At 43.4% G+C, this 20,762-nt stretch overlaps 1 protein-coding gene and 1 non-coding gene across 3 annotated transcripts; both read left to right on the forward strand.

Moving 5' to 3' along the window:
• The first annotated feature begins 1,378 nt into the window (after nt 1-1,378).
• On the forward strand, nt 1,379-18,814 carry KIF2C (kinesin family member 2C). Of its 2 annotated transcripts, XM_059853957.1 has the most exons (22): nt 1,379-2,015; nt 2,123-2,217; nt 3,536-3,637; nt 3,855-3,903; nt 5,659-5,700; nt 6,546-6,659; nt 7,425-7,541; nt 7,941-8,041; nt 8,294-8,389; nt 9,277-9,331; nt 9,420-9,582; nt 9,848-9,938; nt 11,564-11,627; nt 12,732-12,823; nt 13,067-13,209; nt 14,610-14,814; nt 15,260-15,370; nt 15,871-15,938; nt 17,139-17,241; nt 17,319-17,435; nt 17,815-17,941; nt 18,132-18,814. In XM_059853957.1, the coding sequence occupies exons 1-22, from the start codon at nt 1,952-1,954 to the stop codon at nt 18,206-18,208; spliced, it is 2,196 nt and encodes a 731-aa protein (XP_059709940.1). In that variant the 5' UTR covers nt 1,379-1,951; the 3' UTR covers nt 18,209-18,814. The 2 variants fall into 2 exon arrangements, with proteins under 2 accessions (XP_059709940.1, XP_059709941.1); XM_059853958.1 differs by lacking the exon at nt 5,659-5,700.
• On the forward strand, nt 1,399-1,513 carry LOC132331418 (U5 spliceosomal RNA). The gene has a single exon (XR_009487570.1). It is a non-coding gene; the product is annotated as a U5 spliceosomal RNA (small nuclear RNA).
• Nucleotides 18,815-20,762: the final 1,948 nt, after the last annotated feature.

Raw genomic sequence — 20,762 nt, forward strand, 5'->3', positions numbered from 1 at the left:
TAGGAATTAGTTGGATGGGTGCGGTCAGGGTGCTGTGCGCATTGACGTTATGCCGAGGTGGAGACAGGTGACAAACGCTGGCCCTCAGGGCTGTGACTTGGGACTGGCTGGGGCTTTTAATATCTTTATCAATGACACAGACAGTGGGAGTGAATGCACCCGCAGCCAGTTTGCAAGCTGAGTGGTGTGGGTGACACACCTAAAGGACAGGGTGCAATCTAGGAGGACCTAGACAAACTTGGGCCCACAGGAACCTCATGAAGTTCAACAAGTCCAAGTGCCCTGTCCTGCCTCTGGGTCTGGACAATACCAGACACAAGAGCTGGAGAACACATACTGGAAAACTCACTGAGACTAGGTCTGATGAGAAAGAAGTGGGGCTTCTTATGGGTGAAAAGCTGGACATGAACCAAGAGTGAGCAGCATCCCAGAAAGCCAACTGCATCCTGGGCAGCAGGTCAGAGGAGGCAATTCTGCCGTTTACTGCTGAATCCAGCTCTCTGGTCCCCAATACAGGAAAGAAAGACATGGATATGTTGGAGCAGATCCAGAGGAGGCTGTGAAAATTATGAGTGCTGGAGCCTCACTCCTGTGAAGATAAGCTGAGACACCTGGGGTTGTTGAGCCTGGAAGAGAAAAGGTTTTGGAAAGATCTTATTGAGGCCTTCCAATACTTAAAAGGGGCCTATAAAAAAAAGAGAGAATGACTTTTTACAAAAGCATGCAGTGATAGGGCAAGAGAGAACGCTTTAAAATTAAAACGGGAGAGATTTAGGTTGAATATTAGAAAGGAAATCTTTATTGTGAGGGTAGCAAGGCACTGGAACAGGTTGCTCAGGGAAGTGGCTGTCCTATATCTGGAAGTGCCCAAGACCAAGTTGGATAGAGCTTTGAGTGATCTGGTCTAATAGGACGTGTGCCTACTCATGTGCCTACTCCCGTCTAAGCTAGACCATTCCGTGATTCTATTTTATTTTCCTTACAATTTTTACTTTAATACTACTCTGCTTTTATTATTAAACTCCTTAGTCCCAACCCATGAGTTTCTCCCTTCTGTCCCTCCAGCGGGGTGGAGCAGTCGCGAGGGGCTCTACGGTGTCCCGCTGGGGTCAAACCACGACGGGGACGCGCCAGCCCTGCTGCGGCTGAGGCCGCCCCGCCCCGCTACCGGCCTGATTTGCATACCCAGAGTGCCCCGCGGCACCGCCGGTGTCCGGCCCCGCTGTGTCCGGCGCTGCGGCCGCTGCCCGGGCTGTAGGGGCTGTCCGGTGTGCCCCCCTCCGGAGCCGGGCCGGGGATGGGGGGCCGGGAGCGGCGCCGGGGGGGAAAACGCTGTGCTCGCCCTGACCTATGTGGGGTGGAGCAGACACCGGCAATGTCGGGGAAGAAATGTGAGGCATACTCTGGTTTCTCTTCAGATCGTATAAATCTTTCGCCTTTTACTAAAGATTTCCGTGGAGAGGAACAGGCACGAGTGTCGAGAAATTTTTTGAGGCTCCATTTCGGTGGAGCTACCCCTACTCTGGTAAAAAATAGAAAAACTTCAATTTTAGTAACATCTACTATCTCTGAGTTGCCCAAAAATCTTACATTGTCCTCCTATGCTGTTGGTCGTTACATTTTCCTAATCTCTACGGAGTATGCAGCCGCACCTCGATCTTCTACTAGCCCCGAGGCCGTCCCGGGACGGTGCCTCCGACCACCCCAAGCCGCACCGCCGCGGCAAAGCTGATCACCCCAACCTCCCTTCCCCGGGAGCGGCGGCGCTGCCCGCTCTCCGGGACTCCATCTCCCAATAGCCACGCCCCGCCACCTGGGCTGCCGGGAGATGTAGTCCCTGGGCAACTCCCGGCAGGCCGCGCGGCACGCCGGCGCGCGGGGTTTAAACCGGCGGCGGTTGCTGTGCGGGTGTCTCGCAGCTGGGGCGGGACGTGGTTCCTGTTCCCGAGCTATGGACTCCCGCCTCTGCCGCAACGTCTATCCCGGCGTCGTTATTAACATCCAGCGGAGCAGTGGTGAGGAGTGGGGAATGGGGCGTCTGCAGCCTCTCGGCCTCCGCCGCCCGCGGGAGTCCCGGCGGCGTGGGGCGGCCAGGTTTGGGCTTAATGCTGGCTTTTTCCAGGCTTAATCCATAAGGCCACGGTGAAGGTAGTGAACGTGGAGCACTCCTGCGTGACCGTGGAGTGGTCTGAGAGTGGTGTCACTAAAGGCAAGGAGGTGAGTGCGGACTGCTCGCGGCCTCCTCCTTCTCCGGGTGCTCCGATGCCGCCGGGCCCCGGAAGCCCGGGGCTCACCAGGAGCGGCCTGGTGCTTCTGTCCCTGCGCTGCTGCAGCTCGCTCCATGCTCTCCTTGTTTTATACGTAACGAAAGCAATGCTCTAGACGTGCTAAGGTAAAGTGTGAGAGCTGCAGTGCCAAAGGTGCACTCTTTGCCTTTCAGAGGGATCAAGGAGGTGTTGGGCCTCTTGCACTGTCGACTGTCCCAGTGCTCCTAAGATTCCAGTTTGCCAGCTCTGTTTGTTGGCTTTCCGTGTCTTACTCTATGGCCTTCAGGCTTTCCTTAAAATCTGTTACTAATAAGGTGCTGTGTTAACAGGGCTGGGTTTGATTTCCTGAATTTCTGCACCAATGTGAAATAAATACAGTGTGAGATGGGATGGGAGAGAGGGGAGTCTGGGGCATTTGAAGATAATATGGCTGAATTCCTGACACTTGAACAAGTCTGATTCTCAGTAAATGTACTTGTCCTTCTGGTGTCTCTAGAAATAGAGACTTGGGATTTCAGTGAAAATCTTAAAAGTTGCCATTGGCTGGTTGTTAGAAATTAAATCTTACTCTGTGCATGTGCCTGCTGTATTCAAATATAAAATATATACAGATTCGGATATAATTATTGGCTGAATTGCATTTATGTGTTAAGATGTTAAATCTTTAGGAAGATACTTCAAAATCCAACAATTTTCTTATGCGTATATGCTGTGCATTTGTTGAGGTGAAGGGCAGAATTATGATTTCACATGGGGCTCAGTCAGGAATAGCTAGTCCCAGGTGAGATTGTTTGCAGTAGCAAGTGAAGATACAGGTGAATTAAGTTATGGATTAAATGCTGAATCCTTCATTTCCCAGAGTCTAAGCAGCTCTTTGACGTTTATTTTAGTAAGCACAATCACACAGTAAACACTTAATGCTCTCCTAGCACAGAAGTTACGGAGCTGCTGAGATTTACTAAGATTAGCAGTGGGAGATTAGAGCAGGGGATGCCAAATGGGCTTTGCCCTTCTCTTCAGAAGTGTTCTATGGCACCTGCAGAGCTGTGTGGTGTTTGGCAGATGAGGGTAAATGGCTTAACTAGGACATTTTGCCTGGTGTATTTAGATGTATCAGATAGTTCAAATGGAATAGGAACTACTGTTTTGTTCTTCCAAGCAATTTTAATGGTTTGCTTTCACTGAAAGTCCAAATTAGAAAAAAAAAACAGTCCCGAAGTGGAAGCAGCAGTATTCTACCATGTGAAATCCTGCCTTTGCTTTTGCAGGTTGATATTAATGATGTCATTGCAATAAATCCTGAATTATTAGAACTACCTCCTGCTGATGTGAAAGAGAATGTTCCCTTGCAAGACAACGTAACTTTACAGGTAAGTGCTTTAAAGTAGTCTTGTTTTTTCTAAGGTACTAACGCATAGGTCTTGTTCTATATAATACTCTGTCTTAAAATTTGAGATCTCGAACTTGCTTTTCTGTCTCATAGTTGTGCTTTGGTCAGAAATTCTTGTTGTATTAATGTTGCCCTGAAGAGCAGTGCTAGGTATTTGCTGCTTACTCCAGTTGCTTACAGTATTTCTTGTTTTTCAGAAACAGAAGCGTAGAACAACCATTTCAAAAATTCCTGCTCCTCGGGAAGGTGAGAAAATGTCTTTTTTTTTTTTTTTTTCCCCTCTGCTATGCCCCTGTGGAAGTGTGCTGGTCTTTCATTGAGGCCATAGTATTGTACTTTAGTGCATCATAAGGCTGCTCATTTAGGCACTGCTAACAAATGTCTCATACCAATGTTTGGACTCCTGAGGGCAGGAACTTTCCTGACAGGTTGCTGTCCTGCTCCTGTGAGCTGGGCTTTGTTCATGTGTTCTCCTCTTCTGCACTATTGCTGTAGTTATTCCCTGCTTTAAATGTCACTAGGCAGTTGCTGTCACAGTGAATTTTAAAACTCTGTATGGAGCTTTGAAAATGCCACAAACAAGAGAAGTTAAGTGGCAATTATTAAGATTACAAGTGTCAGAATGAGAGTAGAAAGGAATAGAAAAGAAAAGAAATCGTGGTGACAAATGTATGTCTCCTCATCAAGCAGTCTCCCTGGACAATAAGTAGAGCTTTATGCTTGGAGACTTTTCAGAGCAGGCAGCCAGAGTGCCAGCTGGTGTGCCCAGCTCCCTGATTGCATGTCAGTACAATGTGCTGAGCAAAGCCAGAAGGGTAGATAGAGCTGTCACTGTGGGATTGCTAAGAAATTGTTCTTCCTGAGGTGTCAGGAGTTAGAAAACGTCTATTTTCTATGTTCTCTTAGCTTTATTAGCTGACTCTTTAGGCTTTTTGAATTGCAAATGGCAGCATTACAGGTCTATTTGTAATACACTGTATGATGCTGAGGTTGAATGATTGCTGATTTAACGATTCTCTTAAAGTGCATGGTTAGCCAAAACTTGTGCTTCTCCATTCATCTGAGCTGTAAACAAAACATCTGGGCATGTTTGGCCTCTTCTGTTGCATGCAATGAGAGACAGGGAAGCTGGTCCCAGAAGATAGCAGTACAAATTCCCTAGCATCAGAGGGGCAGGAGTTATCCAAGAATCCTAATGTGTAAGAAGCTGTTTTGTACTGGAGTACAGTACAGATCCTGATCTTTCTCAGATTCAGAGAACGCCATAATTTTTGTGGACTGATAAGCAAAATGATGTGGTAAAGTCATGGGTGTCTATATATAGGTCTGTTAATAGAACTGGATAGCCAGCTGGAAAACACAATGTGTGTTAATCCAGTCACTGGTTGATGGAAACATGTCCTTGCAGAGGTCACAGCTCTCCTGAAGTATAGAATCTAATTGCATAACTAAAATATCTGCTGCCTGTCCTAGTGGCACAGTCTTGTCCCTGCTCAGAGCTTAGAGCAGCAGTGTTTTCAGTATTTGTCAAATAATTTCTATTGTTATAACTACCTAAAGCCCAGGAGTGTCAGAGTATCTGTCCTGTTGCAAACTCTGCACTGCACCATTTAGAAAGCTAACATCGGTTTCACTCATGTTCTTAGACTAAACAAATTAAAGAAGATCAGCAGGTGTTGGTCTCCATCTTATTCAGGAAAGGAGAGAAGGAGAAGCAGTGCTTTCACAATTAAGGAATAGATATTGGCTCAGTCCCACGAATCAAAAGGAATTTTTGAGATGCTGAATATCTTCACATACAAGAATCACTTGAATCAAACCCATTTAGATGGAGTGAATCCTCCAGTTAATCTGCCTGTCCAGGAGCACCAGCATTTATAGAAACAGTGTTTGTTGAGTGTGATATGAGATCAGGTCTGGGCATGTGGGACAAGAGAAAATGGAATAAAATGTCCTTTCTGATTATAATGAAACTGATGCTTTTTGTTTCTAAAATTGCAGCAGTCACATCTAATGTCTCTGCACATGAGCAGAAGATTCAAGGTAAAGAGTTAATAGGGACAATGGATTTTGTGTATGGTTCTAAGGAATTTGATTCAGAATTGAAAGAACCTTTGGTCTCTAACAAATCTGGTGTCCTTTGAAATAAATTATTCATTCTGGATAAATTCTAATAATTGTTGGTCATGAGAGCTGAAGGGAGTTCTAGCTTGCATATCACACTTTCTTTTTCATATCAGATTTGCTTTTTTTAAAACAAATCTATCGAGGTAAATATTCCAATCCTTGTCCTAAGAAGCTTTGTAAAGGACTTGATTTCAGCAAAAGAAATACCTTGCCATGTGGAAATGGAGGCTGCCTACAAAAGGACATTTTTCAAAGATTTGCTGTTGTGGTTATACAGGGTATTTAACTGACTGTAGTGCCATGGAGCTCCCAGCCTACCACAGCCTGTGTGTGGGTGCCCTCATGGTGGGTGGGCACAGTGCTGCCCATGGCCTGTTGCCAGGCTGCTGTGCCCACGTCACCAGCAAAGAGTTAATTCATACAGCCCTGCAAGTGTGGGGCTTCAGAGGATTTAGTGGTTTTATGACTTGAAACTTCCTCCTTCCTAGGTATTGTTAGGGTCCTGGAACTGTCATATCCTTACGTGAATCCTTAGTGGGATATGAAAGAAATTCATTGGAATTGCAAATCTGGAATGAACTGTTTGCTTTTCTGTAGTGGTGGGTTTATTGACCACTTTTCACCCACATGCATTGCTTTGTCCTGCACTTTGCTGCTGGGAAAGATCCTTTTAACCACACATTCTTCTCCACTGCTCTGTATTTTGTGAACAACTGATTAATTGCAAGTGTCTGAGTGTCCCTGGATTCCTGTTTCCAAAGCTGTGCGTGGCCGTTCCAGGATGTCTGCTATCACAGAACCCCAGTGTGGCTTCCAGGAAGATGAGATGGCAGTAGATCCCTCCACTTCTGTGCAAACCAGAAAATATCTGGCTGGTAAGTAGAGAAACAGCAAATAGTTGCTGGGTAAGTGGAGAAACAGTCCAGTGAATTCTTAAAGTGAAACAGTTTTCACTTTGAGTGCATTTAATTATTCAAACTGCAAATCCCAGTGGGAGAGCAACCTGAACTTTTTCATAGATAAAATGAGAGACCTAGAGGTCTGCCCCTATGCAAATATCCAGGGCTCCTGCCTGAAGTGTTTTCCAAAGGAGTTTGGAAACAATGTTGTGCATAATGATGTACTTTCTTAGCCAGAGCTGTGGTTGGGCAAATTGGGTGGATGTGCTATCTGCTTAATAGCATAAAATGGTATTCATGGTGCTAGAGTGGGAAGAGGAGAGCCTAAACACTGCTGACAACACACCCTGTAACCATATTGGTAGTAGTTTTACCTATACTGGCTGAGTAAAGCAAGAACTTGAGCCTCCTTGAACTACAAAATTGTAGTTATTTATTTTACTAGGCTACCCTAAGAATAGCTGAGGGCATGCCTCTCATGTTAAGTTTTACAAAAACACTGAAATAAGCTTGATACTAAATTCTTGTCTAGTTGATTTGCAGCATTGCATGAAAATTGGTTTTTGGCAAAGGATTTTAAAGTTTACTTGCACATTTACCACAGGTTTTAGATAGTTCACTCTCCTGCTGTGCAGGAGTTGAGAAATGCCTGTGGTCTATGAGGCTTTACAAATCACAAAATTATTATTGATCTTTGCAATCTAATTATTGGTTTTGGTCTGGCTTTGCTTCTTTCTGCAGCTAGTCGAACCAGGCCTACTGGGCTGGGTTGTGTTCCAGAAGCTTCACTGGCAACTGTAAATGGAAATACAGAGAATCATCTGCCTGCTGCTAGAACAAGCTGCTCAGTGAGCCCAGGTACCAGGGAGCAGTGGGTAAAGACTGACTCATCAGTCAGCAGTGAATCACTGTGATTGCTACTTTGTGTACTCAGAGACTGGAGCTTTGAAAAGGTGACTTCGGCAGCAAGACACGATATCTTGATCACTTTTTATTACAGATGTGTAATTCTGTTACAGTGGTAGTGCCTCAGAAAGGCTGCCTTTGCTTTACGGTGGTAGTGTGACTTCTGATGCAGTTTCTGTGATAGATCTGGTTTGGGAAGGAAGTGCTGCAAAATTAATGGCCATCCTTCTGAAGATGATTGTTTGCTGTATGAGCTACTGTGTCAGCAACCTGGAAAAGTTGAAATATTTGTCTTATGCTTAAAACCTAGTATGAAATTTTAACCCAAGGAACTGTTTTCATTTTATCTAGTTCGAAGAAGATCTAACATTGTGAGAGAGATGGAGAAAATGAGAACCAAGAGAGAAGAAAAGAGAGCTCAAAATAGTGAAATCAGGATAAAACGAGCACAGGTGGAGTACTCTACAATACACCTATAAGGGGAAATTCTATAGGACCCTGTACTACAGTAGTTGAAACCAAAACATATTTTGGACAGGCTTTGTTCTTAGAAAGCTCTACATAAGGATAGATTGATTCTGATTTTAGGAAGTTGTTAATCTTGTAAAATGCTTTGAATTGCATACACCTGCTTGTTTAATGGTCTGTGGCCTTTTTTTGCTGTAACAGATCAATTGCATTCACATCCATGGTTTTCCATGCAGGAGTTTGACAGCACCTGTCCAAACTGGGAATTTGCACGTATGATCCAGGCATTCAGAGCAACTTTAAACTGCCAGCCAATATCTATAAGTGATCCAGTAAGTAAATACTGAGGCTACTAACTGCAGCCTGTGGACAGACTTCTCTATTTTGTACTGAATATGTTGGCTTCAAGCAGTTGGTGCATCACTGCACCCTGGAAATCCTCTGAGCATATTGTGAGCTTGAGGAAGTTGGAGCTATCTGTGAGGTCACTTCCCTTCCCTATTAAGGGCTAAGCTGTCTTTTTTTACTTTGTCACTAGTGAAAAGTCTGTGGTTCAAAAATTATCATGCAATGATGTGTGACCATCAGTTGCACAGCCATTGTTGTAGGAATAGGTAAAATGGTCTGTTGACCTATTACAGAACATGTTGATTGATTTTTAAAATATGTCAAAAAGTGGAGGAGCAAAAGTAGAGGTTGGAAACTAGAGAACCCTGGCTTGGTCAGTATTCTCAGCCATTCAAACACCCTGTGTACCTATTGCTTGTGTGACAGTAGAAGAGCTTGTTACCTTTCCCTTCTGTCTCACCCAATGGCATATGCACTTCCCAGCTCATCTGATGTGTAGCTGTGCTGCACAAATAGCTCAGCCTGCTGCATCAGTAAAGAACTCCAGGTTACCAAAAACCTCTGGGGTAAATGAGAATATTAATTTGCCTGAATAATTACTTGACCTTAGCTTCAGTATTGATATAATAAATTTTGCTGGAAAGCATTTCCATCTTACATGTAGGAGATTGCTGCATAAAGGTAAATTATTTGTAGTGTTGCTTTTGCACTGAATGCACTTTAAGACTGACATCCCTGCATGAGTGGGTCGGCTCAGAAGTAACTCTGGTCAGCATAAAGAAAAATAGATGTGAGGGAGCACTGGATCTCTCTGTAATAAAGAGTGAGTGTAATTGGGAAATATTTACTTATTTTCTTACTTTTCTTTTAGATAGAAGAGCACAGGATTTGTGTCTGTGTGAGAAAGCGCCCTCTAAATAAGCAAGGTGAGTATACTGACCAAACAGCTGTCTTGAACAGGTTGACTTTGTTCAAACTGTTTTCATGAAAACTGAGGGTCTTTTCTGTCAACAGAACTTCAAAAAAAGGAATGTGATGTGGTTACTGTTCCGAGCAAGTGTGTCCTGATGGTGCATGAGCCAAAGCAGAAAGTGGACCTAACGAAATACCTTGAAACCCAAACATTTAGATTTGACTTTTCATTTGATGAAACTGCTTCGAATGAAATGGTGTACAGGTAATGCTTACTGGAAATGACTTTCAGATAAAAGCATGGAGCTGTGGCCAGATGGCATCTAAGCTTAAGAAACTTACTTGAAATAAGTATTAAAATCCTTTTTGGAGGAAGCTGAAGGATGAAAAGTCTAAGGCTTATTTTTGGCAAAACCTTGCAGATTGCCTAAGGATTTGCTTATTTTATTAGTTTCGTTTCTTGTTAAAACTGATGATGAAGCAGTGGATGAAATATTTGCTATAACTTTTTTTATCTTTTAAATATTCAGATTCACTGCTAGACCTCTTGTAGAGACCATCTTTGAGGGTGGGAAGGCAACATGCTTTGCATATGGCCAGACAGGCAGTGGCAAGACACATGTAAGTTTTTCTCCAAGGTCTCAAATTTTCTAGCTTTGATAAAGTATTTCAAAGCTTCCTGATGCTTGAGCGTGAGTAGGATTGTGTAAGAATTTTGGATCTTGGTTTTATTGTCTTAGAGCTAATACTTTGTAAGATGTTAATTCTTTTTCTGTAGCTTTATGTACTAGTGGGTTTCCTTTGAGGCTGTGTGGAAAATTGCACTGGCTTATCAAAAGATTTGGAAAAAATCTTTTTATAAAAAAAAAAAGAAATAAGAAATATAAAAATATTTTTTTCTCTTTAAAAAAAAGAAAATCTGCCTTTTCAAAGATTTAGGATGTATTGATAGGTCAGTTTTAGTAATGGGTATTCCTTGCCTCAAGTACCTGTTGCTGTTTAACTCCTGTCTGTATAGAGGGACTGTTAGCCTACATCTGAGACATAGGCTAGTCTCTCCTGCACTTTGAGCTTGGAGGCATTCCAAAGAATTCAGCAATTATATAAAAATAAGCCTCGTGATGCACATAAATATTTAAGTGATCTGGTATTGTTTGTGAAGGGGGTGAGTTAGTGTATTTGCTTTCTAACCACCCTTCCAGTCTAACAGTTGCAGCTTTAAGAGTTGTGAAAAATTCTTTTGTCTCAAAAGAGAAAGCTTGCTCTAAACTTTCAACAGCTGTGTTGTCTTTAACTTTCTTCTTCTGGGAACTATGGGGAAGAATCCTCACAGCATGATAGTGGAGTCAAATGTACTGTCCAGTCCTGCAAGAAGCATTTACCTCAAACAACAGTGATCTGCACTGGACTGGGCTAATGCACTGCTTTGAGTAATCAGACAGTCATTGCTGTTGTTCAGTGATAGAGGCAAGTTTTAGGCTAGGACCACCTATCTTTAGTGTTATGTAGTGAGCTGTAGATCTTTTCCAGTAATCCAGACAAGAAGTTGGAGCTTTTTACAAGTTTGAACATAGGCTGCCTTCATTGCACTGGAAAGGGCAAAGAAACCTACTTACCTGAGCTTCATTACAGGAATACAGCTGTGATGCACTAAAATCATAGGTGAAGTTACTTTCTCTTCCCAGTCCTAGGGCAAAATTAGTGCAGGGACAACAGCTGTACCTTGAGGCTGGAGTGCTGCACATTTAAACTCTGGTAGATTGTGTCATGGGATTCAGCTGTTTTAAATAACAGTGGTAGAACAAGTCACTAGGATAGCACTGACTGAAATTTTTTTTGTAATTAAAGATACTTTGGTCAAAGGAGTTAAAGGTATTGTCTGCTCTAAATTTGTATCTTCATGTTAACTTTTGCAAGTAGTTGTAAAAATGTTTTGACCTAGATCCTAACAAATGAAGCTTTCTCTTCTGACTAGAGGCTGTTTGGTTGCACTGTCCAAGTAGTTTCCTTGGAGGAACAGCTGATTTGACTCTGCACCCCAGAGCCTTACAGGTGCACTGCTTTGTGTAGGCCAGATCTTCTTTTTGAACTGATAGGGAAGCTGCAAACTAATTTGGCACTGCATTCCAGTAATCTTGCTGGCATTGGGGCTTATCTGTGGTAACTTCCTAGTCTGTTTTGGGACTAAGATCAGCTAGGCTGACTTGTTGGTGCCATGCCTGACCTCTGGCCTTTTCTCTTCACAGACTATGGGTGGAGACTTCTCTGGGAGAGGCCAGAATGCCTCAAGGGGCATATATGCTTATGCCTGTGAGTTGATTCTTCAATACATACAAAAATCAGATTAATGCTTGTTTTATTTAACTAGAGAAGATATGTTTTTTATGGTTATTTTAAACATGTCCAGTAGAAGATACATAAAGTATTTGTGTTTTCAGTAATAAGAGCTGGTGTTTGCAGGCGGTATGATTATTTTTTCATTTGTTTCACAAAATATTTTTCCTCTAGCCTGTAAGTGTCTATATCCATACTGAACTCACCAGAAGCTACTTGTTTCTGATACATTTTTTAATTAGGCATTTGCTGGGCAGAACCATTTAATTTTGATTCTTCTGCCTTGCTTTTGTCTCAGACATATCTGAGTACAACACAACTCCACCCATTTGTGATATAAAATTTGTTAGGCAAAAGGATGCATGTATTGTGTTTCTTTGCAAAAAAAAGTAGCATGCAAAAAAACTAGCATGTCCAAAATTATTTCAGAAAATAGATGCTTAGAAGACCCTCCTTGATATAATGTCTAGAAAGTACCACAAAACCTCACCTTTACCTTCCCTTTAGAAAGACACAGTGTGAACTTAGTCAGCAGCAAGGCAGCTGTACCAGGAACAACTGTTGGCTGATCTCTGAGAAATAGTTATGACTGGCCTGGAAGGAGTCTTTGCTTTTCAGCTCAGCTTCAAAATCTGGAGCCTAATTGTGAAAAGCTGCACTGGATTCAGCCACAGGGTCAACTAAGCTGGTATATTGTCTCCAAACTTCAGCAATGCAGATGTTCAGTGCATGTTTTCTAAACTTTCTGCAAGATGTACTTGAAACACAAACATGTGACTTTTTCAGCCTGTCCAAAACAATAGAGGATCCCAGTGTTCCGTCAGAGCAGTAAGGATTGTTGTCTGTGGGTGGCATTAGCAGTTGAAACTCCTGTATTTCCCTGTTTTCAGTCCCTGGGTGAGGATGCTGTTCAATCTGTTCTCCAGATGGTAGCACAGCACTGATTGTTAGCATTTGTTTGGACGACTGTCACTCAGTGCTAGACACTGCCTTATAGCTGTGCAGTGTTTGACAGTAGATCAAGTAGCAACTGGAATGTGTTTTAAACCAGTTAACTAAACTTCTGTCTTTCCTCACTAGCACAAGATGTCTTCCTCCTCCTAAACCAGCCCAGGTACAGGAATCAGAATCTGGAAGTCTATGTTACTTTCTTTGAAATATACAATGGAAAAGTAAGACTCTTTTTATTTTTAAATCCTGACCTGATTTCTTTGGTTGAATATTTCATAAGTAGCTGAATCAAATGTCATACTTTCTATAGTTCTATGTATTCTGTTTATATAGGTGTGTTTTGATTTGAATTTGAAGTCTATGTTAAAGATGCTGTTTCTATATAGCTTTATACAAAGACAGGGGAAAAATACTTACAAGGAGTTCTTGTTCAGATGTGCCTCAATCTTTTTGCCTAAATATAGGTGTTTGACCTCTTGAATAAGAAGGCCAAACTTCGAGTTCTGGAGGATGGCAAGCAACAGGTCCAGGTTGTTGGTCTCCAAGAAAAACCAGTTAGCTGTGCTGAGGATGTCATCAGAATGATCTCGATGGGCAGTGCCTGCAGGTTTGGTGACTTAAAACCTATAAAAGGAGTCATGTCCTGTTGCATCTCCATGTTTAGAAAAGCATATAGGATGGCTGTAGCTGGTGCTTTGAGATTTAAACAGAAGCTTGTTGTTCCCAGGAAAGGCACTGAGCAGCACCTCTGCATGAATGCCAGGGAGTGGTTACACAACAAAGGAGTAGAAGGGGTGGGTTCAGCCTGCCTCCCATAGAAAGTATCAGAGCTCCTCCTTCATATATCCTCATGGAACTCCAACAAGAGAAACCATTCACATGAGGAGATGGCTGCCTTGGTGCTTTCTAGTATCAGCTAGTTTGCTGGAATACAAGTAGCTCCCAGTGGGCTTGTAAGATCAAGAAACAGCAGCTGGTATAACCATAATTGCAAAAATGGTTTGGCTTAACTGCAGGCCAGACAAGCTATTCCAATGGCAACAAAAATACTGCATGTTGTTCAGGAATCCTGTCTAAAGAGTCCTTGAAAGCAGGTGCTAAGGGACAGCTGTAGGCTTGGCACATCATCCTGGCAGGAAAGGCTGTGGTAGGGGCAGCTCTGCCATCATACTGGTATCTTTAATTGGGAGCTAAAATCTGTATTACCAAGTGTTATCTGCTTCAGTTAAGTTGCCACTACTGTGGAATTGTTTGTAGGCAAATGAGAGCTTCTTGGCTTCTGTATTGCACTGTGTGGGCAAATAGGCACATCCTAAAAGCTTATTCAGCATTCTGTGCAGCCTTTTTTGGCTAGTAATTTAGTCATGAACTGTTTTTACATTTCAGGCTACTTTCTCCTTTTTCCCCAGTAGCAGGGATGACAGTGGGACAGTGAACCTGCCAGCATTCTCAGGGAATAAATGATAAAGAAGATCACAGGGAGATTTAAATTAAAAGATGGCACTCTGTGCCTTGCAGTGATGGGGCAGGTGCAGCTGCATAGCAGAGGTGAAGTGCCAAGCCAGCTTGGCTGGAGAAAGGGATTTACCATGATTGTAATGTGCTAGCACAACTAATGCTGTTTAGTGGGGAGCTTGGCTGAGCTTACTGTATAATGGCAGATGCATTAGGAAAATGACATGTGGTGTGCTGAAGGTGTGACTTCCAGCTCAAGTGCATGTGAGGCTTTAGCACTCAGAAAGGCATTCCAATATAGGCTGGCTGAGTTGAGCCAGGCAGCATAAATAGCATTAAATTTCTATAACCAGGGTGCAGGTTGGTATTTTTCACACAGTAGTTCTGTGCTCTTATATCAGAAGCAATTCTATAGTTTACACGAACTTAAAAGTATTAATGTGTGGGATAAATCCTAAGAGGTTAATTGAATGGCTACAGGTCTTATCTAGTGCTGTCAGGACCTGTTGTTTTGTTACACATTCCTAAGGCTTGTTTGCATCTCTGCTGTAGGACATCTGGGCAGACATTTGCAAATGCCAGCTCTTCCCGGTCACATGCCTGCTTCCAAATCATCCTGCGCCGAAGAGGACAAATGATTGGCAAATTTTCCTTGGTGGATCTGGCAGGAAATGAAAGGGGGGCAGACACATCTAATGCTGATCGGCAGACACGGATGGAAGGTGCTGAAATCAATAAGAGCTTGCTAGCTTTGAAGGTGAGCTACGACTCCTGGACCAGAGTGATAACTCGCATGTGGATTCTATCTCTGAGATTCTGTTCTGTTTCGTTCCAGTAAGAGGAAAAACCCAAAAAAAGTACTAGTTTAGGATGTGAGCAACCTAAAAATAGAGTATACTTTCATTTAGAAGGTTTCCAGGAAAGTAGGGCAGTCTTGTCAGGCCAGACACTGGTATAGCTATTTCAAGCTTCATTCAATATGACCTTTTTTAGTGGGGGATGGTTTGGGACATGATGGCTATACTACTGTCCTGTGACAGTCAGATACCTGGAGTATATTTTAAAAACTATTAAGAACTTGGAGCAATACATGTGACCATTCTTCAGCCTGTTGGGTTTACCAGCAATTGGTGGTTGATAGCTTGCAGAGCTGTTTGAAGAGAGGTGCCAATACTGCATTCACAAGACCTGTCTTTTTGTAGGAGTGCATCCGAGCTTTAGGGCAGAACAAGTCTCATACCCCTTTTCGGGAGAGCAAGCTGACACAGGTGCTAAGAGACTCTTTCATAGGAGCAAACTCAAGGACCTGCATGGTGAGTATGCACATGTCAAACACAATGCTTGGGTTCTATAATTCAACCAAATAGCTGCACCTTCCTCTACAGCAGTTTTTTTTTTTTTTTAAGTCAGGAAGCTTTAGATCTTGTTAAACAAACAAAAAAACCCAAATATTTTCCTCATGGGAACTTGCCCATGGTGAGCGAGATGATAAATTTGTGAGATGTGCCCAGCTGTCGTAGAAGCAGAGCTCTGCAAGTCTTTTTAATACAGTGAATCTGCAAAACAGCTTGGTGTGGTCTCAAAGCGCTCTGCTTTCTGTGGATGGTGAAGCACAGCAGGTGCACACAAAGACAGTGGAAAGTTGGATGCAGGGGTGCTGGCATGTCCTGCAGAATCCATAAAGAATAATGGATGTGGCTGTCTCAACTCCAGCCCTTTGTCCTCAAATGTCCCAGCTGTGTGGTGAGATCTGTAGGAGCATTAATGAGCAAAAGTCAGATAGGAGTCACTAAGGTTTCCTTTGTGTTTGCAGATAGCAATGATTTCTCCAGGCATGAGTTCGTGTGAATACACCTTAAACACACTGAGATATGCTGACAGGTAATGGCCTTTCTGACCTGGGGATTATAATCTTATTGTAAAAGGTGTTTTAGCTGCTTTTACTCTGACCTTTGGAACCTCAAGTTCTCTTGTATTGTTTGTATTGGCAACCTGGAGGATGGTTGTTAAGAGCAAAGTATCTTAGAGCTGTCATATGAAACCAACCTGGGTGTTGTGAGACATAATAGAGATGATGTAAAACCATGAGTAATGTCTCTTTTTTCCTCAAAGGAATCTCCTCTCATGCTAGACTTCAGACTGCCCTGGTTCTTGTAGGGAGTTTACCCTGTCCTGAATGCTTATCTCCATGCCTTTTACTTTTTGTAGTACTTTGTGACCTATCTGTAAGGGTGTGCTAAGAATGTGTGTCATGAATGAGTGTTTTAGTTCACTCAAAGAATCACTGGCAAAGGTAGCAGCAAAAGCAGGTTCAAAATTAAGTGAAAGACAGTTTGTTGGCAGGGTTCACTCTACTACTGACTAGGTGGTTAAAGCACACAGAGGAGAAAATTGACTAAAATCAATAAATCTAAAATGAAAATAAACTTGAAATTATCTACCTGGAAGCCTGAGGAATGGAAAAAGGGGTAAGGTTAGAAAAAGAAAGGGTAAAGATGAAAAGGACTAAAGGAGACCCTCCCCTTGAGTTACAAGGTTCATGTGACCCCCTTGTCAAACATAGCCCTGGACTTGACCAACTGTTTAGGCCTGAAGATTTTAACTGCACTCAATCCATAGCCTAATTTAAATGATTTAACATAAGATTCTATTGAATTTACTATAAGCACAACACTCACAGGCCTAACTTACTTGCAAATACTTAACTTACTTAAGAATCTATGACTGTAACCTTTATAGTATATTTGCTATAGCATAGTCACACACATACAAGGGGTATGTACCACCTGCTGTGAAGGGATTTTGGTCCCAGCTCAACTTATGCAAGTGTAACTGCCAGAGTGGCTCTTGGATGCCAGACAGGAAAGTTTCCTTAACACAAACATCTTCTGGCTTTCCTTCCCACAGTATTCAGGAGTTTCTGCCCATGTAAGCCTGTTCTGTGGATGGTAACTGTGTGACTCTTAAAGTGCAACTGATTGTTTCTTGCTGAGTGCTGATTGACTGCAGCAGCTGCTTTGTGATGCTCTAGCCAAGAAACTGATGAAAGATGAATTCGAGTGACAAATCTTCTTGTTGCAGAGTGAAAGAGCTCAGCCCTCATGATGGAGGTGGTGAAACTCAGTGTCAGATGGAGACTGAGGAGGCTGAGACCAGTACTGAAGGCTCAGGTCTTCAACTCAATGTATGTGTGTGCAGTGGGCTAACCAGAACTCAAAGCTGGGAACAACTTGCTGTTCTTACCTGGGCTGTTTCTTGCAGTTGTCCAAGGATGAGGAGGATGAACTCTCTCCACACATGTTCAACTATCGAGAGGTTATGACTCAAATTAGTGAACGGGAGGAGAAGGTTGTAGAACAGCTCAGAGAACTGAGACAGGTAGGGGGGAGCAGCAAACCCAGCCCAGGCCACCTTCTGTGTGTTGATAGCATCTTGCTTTGGCTAGGCCAAGTGCTTTTGGGGAGGCACCAATGCAAGATGCTGTACTATGGGTGCTACTTTGCTACTTTTTCCTCATTGACAACTTTTTCCTGTGTTTTCTGGCCTAGCTGAAAAGCTAGGGGTTAAACTGGGGGATTTCAGTGCTTTTGCCAATTCCGTTTCCCCTCCAAATAGCAACCTCTACTTGCTGCTAATGAGCACTGATGGCTCCTGGTCTGTAGAAGTTCAGCTATGTTGATTTGACTGCCAGATTTGAAGAAACTAATTGAATTTCTAGAAAGTCCATTTCTCATCACTGTTATCCTTGTAAATACAGAAAATGGCTACTGAACTTGACTGCCTCTTGGAAATCACAGAGAAACCAGATTATGATCTTGAGACCTTTGTGAGCAGAGCTAAGTACTTCATAGAGGACAGCTCAAGAAATTTCCTTAGTGTCAGAGGTACGTTAGAGCCTGTATCTGACTAGCACTGTCACTACTGCTTTTCCAAGGACCTGAAAGTAACACCAGCATACCTGTGGGGGGTTTGAGCACCCAGTCCTGCATAGCTGAGGACTGCTGAGACTGACAGCTGTTCTGGAGAGTTCAGCTTCCTCATCAGTCACCCTGTTGATCTTAACTTTTTTTACAGAAACACTGGATGCCCTGGGGACTGCCATGCAACTAGAGGAGCAAGCCAGCAAGCAGATGAGCTGGCAGAGGCTTTAATCATTACAGCAAAACCTGGTTCACAAGCAATCTTTCATGCACTTGTCTTGTCTTGCATGTTTGTCAGTGGTTTGTATCACTCCTGTTTTAAATGTGGTAGGGTGTCTGCAGGTCACATGCCCAAGGGCAGTGAACACAGCAGCCTTTTTCTTCATGGCCTGTATCAGGGTACTCAGCAAAGTGCTAAAATGCAGCCACTGCAAGGCTTGGGTAGGGGGCCTGAGAGTCTGCAGTCTCTGCCTGAGATAGCTAGCCCTTTGCTGGTGACAATGGTCTCCCCTAGAGAACTAACTGCACATTATAGTACATTACCTTTTCCAGATATGCTTGAAGCATTGCAAAACTGTTACAAGTTTTGCTTTTTCTCGAAGGAAAGAAAATGGACTATGTGATTGTAAAAACCACTATTTTAAGAAGTTGAATAAATAAATGTTTTTGGATCTCACTATCTTATCTGTCCCATAAAAAGTATTTCTTGTTGATTATGGTAAAGTTTAACACCTCCTAAAGCCTGGCTGGTTGTTGGTAGGGAGGCTGATTTCTTGGATGAAGTTTCTTTTCAAAGTCTTTATACTTGTAATGTTTACATAAAAATCACTCAAAATACATTTTGTCTCTTAATTTTGAGATACTGCTGGGATCCCCTAACAGGGGGAAAGGTGGCTTAGGTGTAGCTGTGTGCTGCCATGGCCCTTGTGTGCAGCCTGGGTCCAGATTGCCCTGCAGACCCTTCCTCTGGGAAAGAGCAGGTCAGGGGAGGAACAGTTGTAGGGCATGTGCTAGTGCCTGCTCTTTTACTTATTCAGCTCAGTTCAGCATTTGCCTTCAAAAGCACAAAATAGTTGTGTGAGCTCCAGGTTCAGCCACACAGGCTGCAGCTATGCAAACATCATACCCCTTCTGCCATTACTCCCTCTTTTCTTAGAGCTATATTCTCCCTCTGAAAGTCAAGGGTGTAATGTAAGTGACAAGGTCACCCCCTGCACCTGCCATCTGTGGACTGCATCCTTGCTGTGTCTGGAGCTGCCAGCTATACTGGAGGCCAGTTATTCAGCCTGGACTGGATCAGTTGTGTGCAGTGTTTCAGGGCTGGCCTGGGAAAGACAGCGAAAGAGTTAGGGCTCCTTGAGGGATGTGAGCAAACATTAGTCACAAGGACTTAAAGAAGGAGTACTTCAACTCAGGTATGATCCTCCTCTGCAGCTTGGGCATTTTGTGCTCAATAGTTAAGGTTCTGGGAGCAGAGTGGGGCTGAGCACTCTGAGGGTTTCTGAACTGTGAAAGGTGACTTGGACTTAGGCTCTGCCTGCATCATACTAAGATGGCACAGCCAGAGCAGAAGGGCTGTTATGCCCTACTAAGTCTGGACAAAAGCAAGACAATCCTGTTCCACTTCAGGTGTTAGTACTCTTGGATTACCCAGCCTTTCCCTGTGCAACGAAGAAAGTATTGCCCACTTCCTTCCCTCTGTGGCCCTAATATTGCTTATTTTCCCTATATCTGACCTGATCTGCAGGCCATCAGCTCCTACCCTGGCTGGGGGAAGAGCCACCCATTGGCCTGTGTTTGTGCCTCTTGGTGCAATCCCAGTGGAAAATGGTGTGTTCATGTCCTGCCTTAGTAGAACACAGAGTCCCAAAATAATAAATGTTCAGCTGTGCATGGTTTCACAATCATTTAAAACTGGGCCTTGCTGTGAATCAACTGTTTAATATACACAAGGAAGCTCCCACTGATCATTAAAGTCTGGCAAGTTTCTTGTGTCACCATAAAAACCCCAGGACTCAAACATCACCACCCTTATTTCTAGGAGAAAGTCACTGGAAAACTCCTCAGTTTTGCCTCCCTACCTACCAAACATTTTCTGTCATCTGCTTTTCCAGAAACAGTGTTCTAACAGCACTATCTTGTGGACACTGCAGGAAATTCACACAGAATAAACCAATTTTAGTGCAAATAGCTGAATTTCATTGAGGATCATGCAGTCAATGATAGGCACTAGTTTTTCCGGTGGGTAGCTGATGTTATAAAAGGGTGTTTCACTGCTGGCTGTGGCTCCCAGCTGTGTGGAGAGTACAGTGGCTACGAGCAATGCAGCACCCTTCAGCCCTGTGCAGGACGTACATTGCTTCTAGGCCCAGCCACCAAGGGTGACAATACACAAGGCCAGTCAGATTTCACATCTCCCTATAAATAAAATTTCAAGCCAGTTCCAGTGGCAGGAGCAGGGAGGGTATGAGCACTTCTACCTGCAGGCAGTGACTGCCCCATTCCCAAACACAACCATCTCCAACCAGCTTAGGGCTGGAGACTTGACAGAGCTGGGATACTCAGCAGAGAGGAGTGCCACAGGTGAATGGGTGAATCTTTCCTGGGAGGAACATGTCCCAGTCCTTTCCTACTGAAAGGATGCCACTTCTCTAAGGTTCTTTCTGTGGTCCTGTGGATTCTGCTCCTGTGTCTCACCAAAAGGCTTTTGTGGCAGCTGCGTGTTAAACATATTCTCTCAGCCAAAGTGTGGCTGCCTGTGTATGTGGACCCTTAGGAAAGAGAG

The sequence above is a fragment of the Haemorhous mexicanus genome, chromosome 9, assembly GCF_027477595.1.
Source record: "Haemorhous mexicanus isolate bHaeMex1 chromosome 9, bHaeMex1.pri, whole genome shotgun sequence".
Lineage (NCBI taxonomy): Eukaryota > Metazoa > Chordata > Aves > Passeriformes > Fringillidae > Haemorhous > Haemorhous mexicanus.

Bases quoted from the DNA above. Each gene is read 5' to 3' on its own strand.
- KIF2C (XM_059853957.1), top strand. From the start codon at position 1,952: ATGGACTCCCGCCTCTGCCGCAACGTCTATCCCGGCGTCGTTATTAAC. The intron at 6,660-7,424 runs GTAAGTAGAGAA...TTCTTTCTGCAG, and splicing joins AACCAGAAAATATCTGGCTG to CTAGTCGAACCAGGCCTACT. The intron at 9,939-11,563 runs GTAAGTTTTTCT...TTCTCTTCACAG, and splicing joins CAGGCAGTGGCAAGACACAT to ACTATGGGTGGAGACTTCTC.